This window comes from Leopardus geoffroyi, chromosome B2 (assembly GCF_018350155.1).
Source record: "Leopardus geoffroyi isolate Oge1 chromosome B2, O.geoffroyi_Oge1_pat1.0, whole genome shotgun sequence".
Taxonomy (NCBI): Eukaryota; Metazoa; Chordata; class Mammalia; order Carnivora; family Felidae; genus Leopardus; species Leopardus geoffroyi.
In genome coordinates, this window is record NC_059332.1 from 43,153,493 (window position 1) to 43,165,808 (window position 12,316).

General features: G+C 36.9%; 1 protein-coding gene across 2 annotated transcripts in view; it reads right to left on the minus strand.

Moving 5' to 3' along the window:
• Nucleotides 1-12,316, minus strand: part of SUPT3H (SPT3 homolog, SAGA and STAGA complex component) — a 539,392-nt gene that overhangs the window by 247,347 nt on the left and 279,729 nt on the right. For both annotated transcript variants that reach the window (XM_045498438.1, XM_045498437.1), the window contains exon 3: nucleotides 5,113-5,197. In XM_045498438.1, coding sequence (XP_045354394.1) covers nucleotides 5,113-5,197 — 85 coding nt within the window. The remainder of the gene's footprint in view (nucleotides 1-5,112; nucleotides 5,198-12,316) is intronic.

Below are 12,316 nucleotides of genomic sequence, written 5' to 3' on the forward strand. Positions count from 1 at the left end.
AAAAATCCCCTGAACTCATAGAGAGTAGTCTGGGGGCTTCCAGGGACTGAGGGGTGGAAGCAATGGGAGAATGTGGTCAAAGAGTATGAACTCCCAGTTACATGATATATCAGTTCTGAGGGCCTACTGGACAGCACGGTGAATATAGTTAACAATATTATATTGTATACCAGAAAGTTGCTAAGAGTGTAGATATTAAATGTTCTCATTATTCATGCAAAAATGTCAAATACGTGAGTTAGTGGATGTGTTAACTAACCTTAATGTGGTAATCATTTCACAATATAAACATAGCAAATCATCTTATTGTCCACCGTAAACCTATACAATGCTACATGTCAATTACATCTCAATAAACACAGAATAAAAGAATTAAAGAAAAAACTAGTCTTAGGAGTTAAATGTACAGAGAATTACAAAACAGGGCATAAAACACATACACACATCAACAGACACGTAATTTATAATGGCTACAAATATACAATGGTAAAAAAAAACAACTAACTTTTAAAAACCATTTCTCTATTATTCTTTTCATCTGAAGAACTCACTCTAATGCACGCCTCAATATGGCAAAGGGGAAAAAAAGCAAGATCTTTCTCTAGCAAGGTATCTCATTCAACTTTACATTTTGTGAGATTAGGACAGGGTCAATCTCACAAATACAGATCAAAATTATTATTTAAATAATATGTGGATAAGGAAAAGTAAGCATATACTCTAATAAGAAGTTCCTTCAAGTACAAACATAAGCAAACTCTTGTTTATACTACTATAATGACCATCATCAAATAACTTCTATATGTAACTTGGAGCTTCTAGATTTAAAATGTAAGAACAATATAAAAATGAGTCCATAGTTCAAAAGGGGCATTGTAGCCCAATAAGATGCATTTTCAAATAGTATAATAGAAAATACTATGACTGAAATGAATCTATCAAATGGACTAAACAGTAGATTAAAGGGTACAGAAGGACCAGTGAACTTAAAGACAAATCAATAGAAACTACAAAGTCAAACAGTAACAACTAAGCAGAGGGGGAAAACTGTTTGAAGAAAAATTTAGAGGCTCTCAGAGATTTGTGAAATAATAACAAGTGGTCCAGGACACATGTGATTGAAACTGAAGAATGAAAAACACACACACAGAAAATAATGGCGAGAAACTTTTGCAAATTAGTGGAAAACATTACTTACCAGATCCAACAACATAAAGCAAACTTGCAAGCAAGATAATCATGAAGAAAGTCAGTCCTTCAGACATCAAACTAAAATCCAGTAATAAAGAATTCTGAAACCAGCCAGAGAATGACAACATGTCAAGTACAGGGGAACACATGAATATCAGAAACTAATGTATGCTGTTATCAGAAACTAATGTATGTTGAGAAACACTGGAGGGGCACAACTGCTAAAAGATTAGCAACTAGAGTTCCACATACGAAAAAGATACGCTTCAAAAAAAATGTGAAAAAAGGTATGTTCAGATGAAGAAACTGAAGAGAATTCATCACCAGCATGCCTTTACTATAAAAGATGTTAGAGTTTTCAGGCTGTAGGAAATGGTTTAAATGGCAACTCAGACCTGTAAGAACAAATGAGGAGCATGGTAAATGGTAAATATGTGGGTAATTGTAAAAGATTACATCTTATTTGCTTTAAAAGACAGGACTCTTGGGGCGCTTGGGTGGCTCAGTCGGTTGAGCGACCGACTTCAGCTCAGGTCATGATCTCACGGTTTGTGAGTTCGAGCCCCGCATTGGGCTCTGTGCTGACAGCTCGGAGCCTGGAGCCTGTTTCCGATTCTGTGTCTCCCTCTCTCTCTGCCCCTCCCCCACTCATGCTCTGTCTCTGTCTCTCTGTGAAAAATAAATAAACATTAAAAAAAAAAAAGAGACAGGACTCTATTTTTCTTTAATTTTTTAAAAATGTTTATTTATTTTGGAGAAAGAGAGAGAGAGAGAGAGAGAGAGAGAGAGAGAGAGAATGTGAGCGGAGAAGGGGTAGACAGAAAGATGGAGACACAGAACCTGAAGCTGGCTCCAGGTTCTCAGCTGTCAGCACAGAGCCCGACGCAGGGCTCCAACACGCACCCCTAAACAACAGGACTCTTTAAAGCGACAACACTGCGATGTGAAGACAATAGCATGTATAGATTTAATACACTAAATAGTAAATATCTGGTCATTTTTTTAAAGATAGAAGGACACATGGAGACACAGGGAAAAAGAAGACCATGTGAATATGGAGTCAGATTAAAATAGTTGCCAACTGAAAATTCTATATCCAGTACTTTAAAACCTGTGCCATTTCCTTCTAGTCTCTGTGTTTTCTAATTAAAATTTTGCATTCAAGTCATTCTTCCTCTATGGTAATAAATCTAGGTGATTTTTTTTTTAAACTTTTTTTTAATGTTTATTTATTTTGAGAGAGAGAGAGAGAGAGCGAGAGAGCACACAGAGCCCCACTCAGGACTCGATCCCACAAACCGTGAGATCATGACTTCAGCCGAAATCAAGAGCTGTACGCTTAACTGGCTGAGCCACCCAGGTGCTTCTAAATCTGGGTGCGTTTAGGATTTACATTATGTTTTTTGTATTCAGCAGTTTAACATGCATTTCTTTGGGTTTACTGTATTTGGAGTTGGCTTAGCTCTTTGAATCTGTAGACTTATGTATTTCAATTTCAGATGTTTTCAGCTATTATGTAATTATAGAGAAAGTCCATTTGCAGTAGCAACAAAAATAAAATACGTAGGAATAAATATAGTAAGAAATATGTGTAGCCTATAGAAGAAAAATGTTAAAACACTCATGAAAGACACAAAAGTGGTTTTGAAAAAAATGCAGACATTCCCTATTCTCAGATTGAGTGAACATACTTAAAATGCAGCTCTCTCTAAATTGATTAATAAATTCGGGCAATCTCAATGAAAATACCAAAAAGCTACTTTATGGAGCTAGAAAATCTAATATTAACATTCATATAAAAAAATAAACATACAAGAATAATCAGGAACACACAGAAAAATGACAAGGAGAATCTAGTTGTAACAATCTTTAAAATATACCATAAAACCTATATAATTTAAATTTTTAGAAAATGTTTTTATTTATTTTTGAGACAGAGAGAGACAGAGCATGAGCAGGGGAGGGGCAGAGAGAGAGGGAGACACAGAATCCGAAACAGGCTCCAGGCTCTGAGCTGTCAGCACAGAGCCCAACGCGGGGCTCGAACTCACGGACTGTGAGGTCATGACCTGAGCTGAAGTCGGACGCTTAACCGACTGAGCCACCCAGGGGTCCCAAAAACCTGTATAATTTAAAATGTATTATCACACGCATAGAAAAATAAGGCACTGATAATAAATATAAAATCATAAATAGATCCCAAATATGCTTACTTAGTATATGACAAAGGGGGTATTTCAAATCATTAGGGGAAGTATGGATGGTATAACTGGGTAGTCCTTGGAAGAAAGATAAAATGAGATCTGTATCTCACACGATAACAAGAATAAACTACAAATGGATTAAGGATCTAAATGTTAAAAATGAAGCCATGCAAGTATCAGAAGGTAACATGGGTGAATTCTTCTCCAAATTCAATATAAAGTAAGTCTTTCTAACTATGTTTCAAAAGCCTAAGATAATAAAAGGTTGATATATTTGGCTCACTTAAAATAAAAATATTTGGATGTCTAAAAAATCCCATAGAAACAAAGTCAAAAGATAACACACAGTGGAAGACTATATTTGTATCATATACCACAAAGGATTGATATCTCTAATATATATGGGACATAGGATCAAAAACCTGATGGGAAAAGGGGAAAAGGACACGAAAGTGTTCCTAAAGGCCAATACTCTAACAACTTGAGCAATAAAAATAATGATATTATTGTATAATGATTCTAAGAATAAAACTTAAATATACATTAGTCCATACAAATATACATTAAAAACTGAATAAATAAATGGTGATGAAGGATAGGTATTCCTTTAAGAATAACTGCAATTAAAAAATATAAAAGGAAACAAGCAAATAGAAAACCACTATTAGGTAAATACCACAGTCATGACTGTCTCAGACAAGATCCACGGATGAATGTTCAAACAAATAGGCACGAATTTTTAGAGAAGGAAAATATTTGTAGAGTCACAAAATACCTCCCCCAAGATAATTATTTACAACAAAAAGAAATAACTTGTAACTTCGTTATAGCGGGGAAATTCAGTATATATACCCTCAGCCAATTTATCAAGGTTAAGATCACAAATAAGACATCAACAACATGAACCCCAACGATACGACGCATTGAAAAGGACTCATCACTTCCGTGGTATTCTTGGCAAAAATGCATAGCCACATTCTGATCATACGAAAACATCAGATGGGTTGAAAAAAGGAGAGGATTCTACAAAACAACTGTCTAGTAAGTTTAAAAAGGTGTCAAGGCCATGAGACAAGGAAAGACGAAGGAGCTATCCTAGAAAGGGGACGGATGACTACAAAGACAGGATAGCAAAGTACAATGTGTTATCCCGGACTGGCTCCTGGAACAGGGAAGGAGCATTACCAAGAGAACTGATGAAAATAAAATAAGGTCAGTAATTTCATTAAAGGTATTACAGCAACGTTATTTCCTGTTTTTGATAATAGTACTGTGATTACATAAGATGTTAACGAAAGAAAGATGAAAGGTCTCTCAGAATTCTACGCACTATTTGTGCAGTTCTTCTGTAAGTCTGAAGTGCAATATGGAGAAGTTTTGAAAAAACAATTCAGTGTTACCAGGGGTCAGGGAGTAGGTGAAAGGACTGACTATACCCAGGGGCACAAGAGAACATTTTTGGATGATAAAAAAAAAAACGTTCTATATCATGCTGTGTTTGGAGTCACACGACAGTATTCAGTTGTCAAAACTGAATTATGCACGTGGATTGGTGAAATTTGGTTTTATGTAAATTACACCTGACTCCAGCAGACAAGAAAAGAATTCCAAATGGAAGTATCATCTTTAAAAAAAAAAAAAGGTTGGCTTGCAATCCCAACAGAAGCAGCTAGGAGCAGAATGGAGAAATACCAAATAAGATTATATATGCTCTTACCAGATTAATTAACTGTGTGTGTACCACATCTTCTACCAAAACTGCTGTTTCATGAAGAGGCCTCCTAGCATCACCTAAAGAAAACCTGCAAAAAAAAAAAAAGAAAAAAAAGAAAGAAAGAGATTAAGCATACCTATACTAAGTAAGGACTGTAAAACTAAGAAAATACAAAAGTGAAAGATATTTATTATAATAATGTTAATAAAGTACAAATTTTTGTATCAAACAACAGAGTGGATGTGCAATGTTCTATCAACAAAGAACTGCATTTCTCCCATACAAGCTACAACTTGTAAAATGCAGTGTTATCTATGATTTCTTGATTTGTGTAGGATATTGGAAGATATTAACCACTACTTCATAATACTGGCAACCAGAAAATCATGTTACTATATCCAAAGTACTAATACAGTAACATAGTAACAGCTATTTAGAAAAATTATAAAAGCAGGTAATGGAATTAGGCAAGTAATATAATTAAAATGAAAGTTGCTTAGAAAAATGTATATAAATGCCATAATATATTATTTCTAATTATATATAAGCAGATTATCAAGAATGGGTTACTGATCTTAAAAGTCCTTTTCTCAACTTTCATATGGTGGGCCAGATATGCAGAGAATCCCTTCCCGGTGAAGAACATTTGAAAAGGCACAATACTGTGTTAGCAGTGTAGGAGATAAAACAGAATGCTGGCAAGATGATAAAATACAGTTCCACTGGGAGAGCCCTGGAGCCAAAGTTTATTCTGAAGGCAACTAATGTCATAATGGCCCATAATCTGGATTTCATTTAATACAGTATTCAAAAAATAGGAAAGAATGCTGGGACCCCAAGCAAGGCAGGAGGTCAGTTTGAGGGACGTAATATGAAGTTGGTGATATCTCGTATGTGTGAACTAAGCAAATACTTACTCCACAGAAGGCATTTTGCCTATCTCGCCTGAGGCTATGAGTAAAAGAACAAAAAATGGAGTGCTGGCATGAGGAGAGATAAATGGAATAGAATAGAGAGCCCAGAAGTAAAACCTTACATTTTATACAACTGATTTTCAGTAAGGGTGCCAGGAACACCCAATTTGGAAAGGACAGTCTTTTCAACAACTGATGCAGGGAAACAAGATCTCTACACGGAAACAATGACGTTGGATTTTTACCTTGTACCATATATAAAAATAAACTTGAAATAGGTCAAAGACCTAAATTAAAAAGCTAGAACTACAAAACTCTTAAACCAGGGGGCAATCTTCATGACCTTGGATTTGGCAAGGGGTTCATAACTATGACACCAAAATAACAGGCAACAAAAGAAAAAATAAATATATTGGAATTCATCACAATTACAAACCATCAAAGGACAAGACAGGGAAAAGACCACCCAGAGAATGGGAAAAAATATTTGAAAATCATAGATCAAATAACCAGAATATATTTTAAAAACTCCTATAACACAACAATAGAGAAAAAAAAAGAATCCCAGTTTTAAAATGGGCGAGAGACTTGAATCAATATGTCTCTAACGTAAACATACGTATAGCCAATAGCCAGTGAAAAGATCCTCAGTATCATTAGTCATTAGAGAAATGCAAATGAAAATCACACTGAGAAGCTACCTGACACCCAGAAGGGCATTTCTACCATCAACAAAACAGAAAGTGTTGGCTAGGTTATAGAGAAACTGAAAACGTTGTACATTGCTGGAGGGAAGGCAAAATAGTACAGCCACTGTGGAAAAGAGTTGCGTGGTTTCAGAAAACATTAAGCACAGGATTAGCATATGACCTAGCAATTCCACTCCTGGGTATATACCTCAAAAAGCAGAAAACAGGGATTGAAACAAGTACGTGTACATCAGCAATCGCAGCTGCATTATTCACAATCATCAACAGGTAGAAACAACTGAAGTGTCCATCAAGAAATGAATAAACAAAATGTTGTAATTACACACAACGAAATATCATTCAACAATAAAAGGGAAAGAAGCTCTGATACATGCTCTTACATGAATAAAGTTTAAAATCACTATGCTAATTGAATAAGCCAGACAAAAAAGGACAACTATTGTATGTTGCCACCTGTACGGGTCATCTGGAAGAAGAAAATTCATAGAAACAGAAAGCAGAATAGAAGACACAGGGGGACTGGAGAGCATTTGCTTAATGTGGGGAGAGTTTCTGTCTGGGATGATAAAAACTTCTGTACAATAAACAGTGATGATGGTAGCACAACACTGTGAATGTATTTAAAACTTAAAAATAGTTAAAGTGGTAAATTTTATGTTTTATATTTTATCACAGTGATTAATATGGATGAAAAATAATAAAGAGTGGAGAGATGCAACTATAAATGTAATTAGCGATTCGAACAGATATGAGGAAATTACCCATAATACATCATGGATAATAACAGAATATCATGATCAGTATTACGCCAAATATGTCAATACTGAGGTGAAATGGATAAATTCACTCCCCCACCCCCAAAAAATACAAATGGCCAAAGTGACTCAAGAAGAAATAAAAAACCTGAATAGTTTTATAAATGTGAAAGAAATTGAATCGGCAGTAAAAAAATCCAAACCTAAGCAAAACCAAAACAAACAAAAACATAACAGCCTTACCATTGTACCAAACACGCAAAGAATCAATTATTCTCATTTGATACAACTTTTCAAGAGAACAGAGTAAGACAAATACTCCCTAACTCATTTATTGAGGCTAATATACCCTGGGTGTCAAAACTTGAAAAAAAAAAATGAAAGAAAATAAAATTACACATAAATTTTACTCATGTACATAAACAAAATAAATAAATGAAAGGCATGAATAACACAAAAGGTGGAATGAGAGGGAATTCACTTTCTCTACTACTCTGCACCTACGACCTCATGAGAGCTCCATATGATCGGTTAGCAGGAAAAAAGAAGACTCGGGTCCTGGTTTACAAGTCCCGCATGATATACAGGCATCTCCCAGAAGTGAACTGTAGTTCCGTAGCACTGCAGTCCCATGGTGAAACTTCCCTGAAAGACAGTGGTGAAGGGAAATCCTCCCAATCGGAAAACCATTCAACAGTGCGCCTAGTTGTTCCTTTGATTTGAAAGGACAAATTATATACTGATTCATGGGCTATGGCCAATGCTTGGCTAAATAAATGGGAAAGGACACGGAAGGAACAGGATTAGAAAATTCATGAGAAGGAAATTTGGCAAAGAGGCAAGTAGATAAGATTTCTCTGAACAAGAAAAAAAGTGAAGATATCAGAGTCCCATGAGAATACTCATGGGCAACCTCAGCAAAGGAGAATTTTAATGATCAATGGATACTATCAGCCTTTTGCCCCAGTCACCCTGTCATCATTCAATGGGCCCATGAACCCAGTGGCCATGGTGGGAGGGGTGGAGGATACGCAGGACCCAGTAACATGGATTTCCACTAACCAGTGCCATCATTGTTACAACCCCTGCTGAGTGCCTATCTGTTGGCAGCAAAATCAACACTGAGTTTCCAAAATGGCACCACTCCCCAAGGTGACCAGTCATTTCCCTTGCAACACGTTGATTATATCAGACCACTTCCATCATGAAAATGAAAGGGTATGGTTCTTACTAGAAACAACATTTCCTCTGAATGTGGATTTGCTGTCCCTACACGCAATGCCACTGCCAAAACTACCATCTGTGGACGAACAGAATGCCTGTCTGTTGTCATGGTATTCCATACAGCATTGTTCGTGACCAAAAAACTCACTTCACAGCAAAAGCAGTGGCGCACCGGGCCCATGCTCATACAGTTCACTACTCTTAACATGTTCCCCACCATCATGAAGTAGCTGGTTTGACAGAATGGTGGAATGGCCTTTTGAAGATCCAGTTACAGTGCCAGCTATGTGACAATCTCTTGTAGAGCTGGGGCCAGGGTCTCCAGAACATTTATATATCCTGTGAATCAACATCCCATATATGGTGCTGTTTTCACCCACAAACTGGACTCACAAATCCAGGAATCCAGGGGTGGAATGGTAGTGGCAGCACTCATTATCACCCCTGAAGACCCACTAGCAAAATTTTGCTTCTAGTTCCCATGACCTTATGATTTGCTGGCCTACAAGTCTTCTGGAGAGGGAGGGATGCTTTCACATTTGTTCCACTGACACAACAATTATTCCATTGAAATAAGACTTAAGACTGCCATTCAGTCACTTCAGATTGCTCATGCTTCTGAATCAACAAGCAAAGAGGGAGTTACTGTGCTGGCTGGGGTGAGTGATGTTGACTACCAAGTGGAGACTGGACTGGTCTGCCACAGTGGAGGTAAGGACATGTCTGGAGTACAGGAGATCCCTTAAGCCACCTCTTAGTGTTACCATGCCCTGTGATTAAAGTCAATGGAAAACTACAGCAACCCAATCCAGGAAAGACTATTAATGGCCCAGATCCTTTGGGAATGAAGGTTTGGGTCATTCCACCAGACAAAAAGCCACAACCAGCTGAGGTGGTAGCTGAAGGCTAAGGGAATACAGAAGGGGTAGTGGCAAAAAGGTAGTTACTAATACCAACTATCCACATGACCAGTGACAAAAGCAAGTGTTGCAATCATCATGAATATGTCCTCCTTATTTTGTTATGAATATGTTTGTGTGTGTGTGTGTGTGTGTGCATGTGTCTGTGAGGTAAATATTGTTGTTTCTCTCCCTCTCTAATTCCCTTATCATGTAACATAAAATGTATTGAATTAATAGCATAATATTTATTAATTTCACATCACAGAATTTAAGTTAGGGATATTAAGAAGAAGGGGAAACATCACTTAAGGGCTTAACCTCATCTTCTGGGAAATGGGTAATGCATTTTCAGTTGTACATTGGATAATCGTATGACGTTAGGCAAAATTATGACCTTGTTATTGCCTTTATTTGGAGATTAAGAATAGTTTAAAGAGATGTAAATGGGTGCCGAGTGGACATGGGTGATGGTTAATTTTATGCCTTAACCTTATTGGGCTGTGGGGTGCCCAAGTATTTGATTAAGCATTAACTCTGGGGGTGCCTGGGTGGCTCAGTTGGTTAAACATCCAACTTTTGATTTTGGCTCAGGTCATGATTTCATGGTTCATGAGATCAAGCCCTGTGTGGAGCTCTGCGCTCTTGGAATTCTCTCTCCTTCTCTGCCCCTCCCCTGCGTGCATACTCTCTCTTTCAAAATATACAAACATTAAAAAACAACAACAACAAAACAATCTGGATAAGTCTGTGAAAGTATTTCTTTCTTTCTTTTTTTTTTTGTAAGTCTATGTATATTGAAAGAGAGAGAGGATGTAGGAGGGGCAGAGAGAGAGATAGAGAGAAATAAAGAGAATCCCAACCAGGCTCCATATCACCAGCATGGAGCCCAATGTGGGGCTTGAATTCACCAATGATGAAATCATGACCTGAGCTGAAACAAAGAGCCAGACACTTAACCAACTGAGACACTCAGGCATCCTGTGTGAAAGTATTCTTTTTTTTTAAGTTTATTTTTATTTATTTTTTGAGAGAGATATAGAGAGCAAGTGAGGGATGGGCAGAGAGGGAGGGAGACAGAATCCCAAGCTGGCTCCACACCATTAGCACAGAGACCGATGTGGGCCTCGAACTCATGAACCGTGAGCATCATGACTTGAGCAGAAGTGAAAAGATAAACACTTAATCAAATGAGCCACGCAGGCACCCCTGAAAGTACTTCTAAATGAGATTAACTGAGTAAGGCAAATTGCCCTCTCCAATATGGGTGGAACAAAAGAACAAAAGGCAGAGTAAGGGAGAAATAGTCCCTCTGCCTATCTTCAAGCTAGGACATCAGTATTCCACACTGCCTTTGAACTCAGACTGGGACTTACACCATCAGCTCTATGGCTTTTCAGGTTTTCATACTGTTTATTCCCCTGTCTCCATTTTTGTTTTTAAATTTCACAATGTACATCTTTGTACCTTGTATTTCATTAACAACTTATTGTAACTGTAGTTATTTTTACTACTTACGTTTTTAGCCTTCACACTAGATGTATAAATGATTTGCTCAACACCATTAAAACATCTGAGTACTATGAATTTAACCAGTGGGGTCTGTATGTTCATTTATTTTCCAGTTACTACTTAGCATCCTTTCATTTCAGTTTCAAGGAGTCCCTTAACATTTCTTATAAGGCTAGTCTAGTGGTTATGAACTCCTTCAGCTTTTGCTAGTCTATGAAAATCTGTATTTCTCCTCCAATTCATAAGGACAACTTTGTCAGGTAGACTATTCTTGGCTGCCAATTGTTTGCTTCCAGCGCTTTGAATATATCATGCCACTCTCTTCTGGACTACAAAGTTTCTGCTGAAAAATCTGCTGACAGTCTTGTGGGGGAGGAGTCCTTCATATGTAACAAGCTGGTTTTCTCTTGTTGCTTTTAAGATTTTCTCCTTGTCTTTAACCTTTGACACTTTAATTATATGTGTCTCAGTGTGGGTCTCTTTGGATTCATCTGATTTGGAACTCTGTGAGAATCCTGAATCTGGAAGCCTGTTTCTTTCCCCTGGTTATGAAAATTTTCAGTCATTATTTCTTCAAATAAGCTGTCTATCCCCTTTCTCTCTCTCTCCTCCTTCTGAGACCCTATAATGCAAATATTGGTCCACTTGATGGTGTCTTTTAAGTCCCTTAAACTATCTTTACTCTTTTTAATTCTTTTTTTTTGCATTGGATGAATTCCACTGTTCTGTCTTCAATTCACTGATCCTTTCTTTGGTTTCATCTAGTCTGCTGTTAAACCTCTCTTTTGAAATTTTCAGTTCAGTTATTGTATTTTTCAACTCTGTGATTTCTGTTTGGTATTTTTTTACATTTTCTCTTTGTCAAAATTTTCACTGTATTCATGCATTGTTCTTCTGATTTCAGTGAGCATCTTTATGACCATTATTTTGAACTCTTTATCAGGTAAATCACCTCACTTTCTTGAGTTTTATCTTATATTTTTGTTTGGAACATATCTGTTCCTCATTTCCTTCACTCTCTGTGTTGATTTATGTGCATTAGATAAAACAGCCACCTCTTCCAGTCTTTTTTTTATGAGAAAAAAATTTTATGGCACAAGAACAGACACTCAGATCAATGGAACAGAATAGAGAACCCAGAAATGGACCCACAAACGTATGGCCAACTAATCTTCAACAAAGCAGGAAAGAAT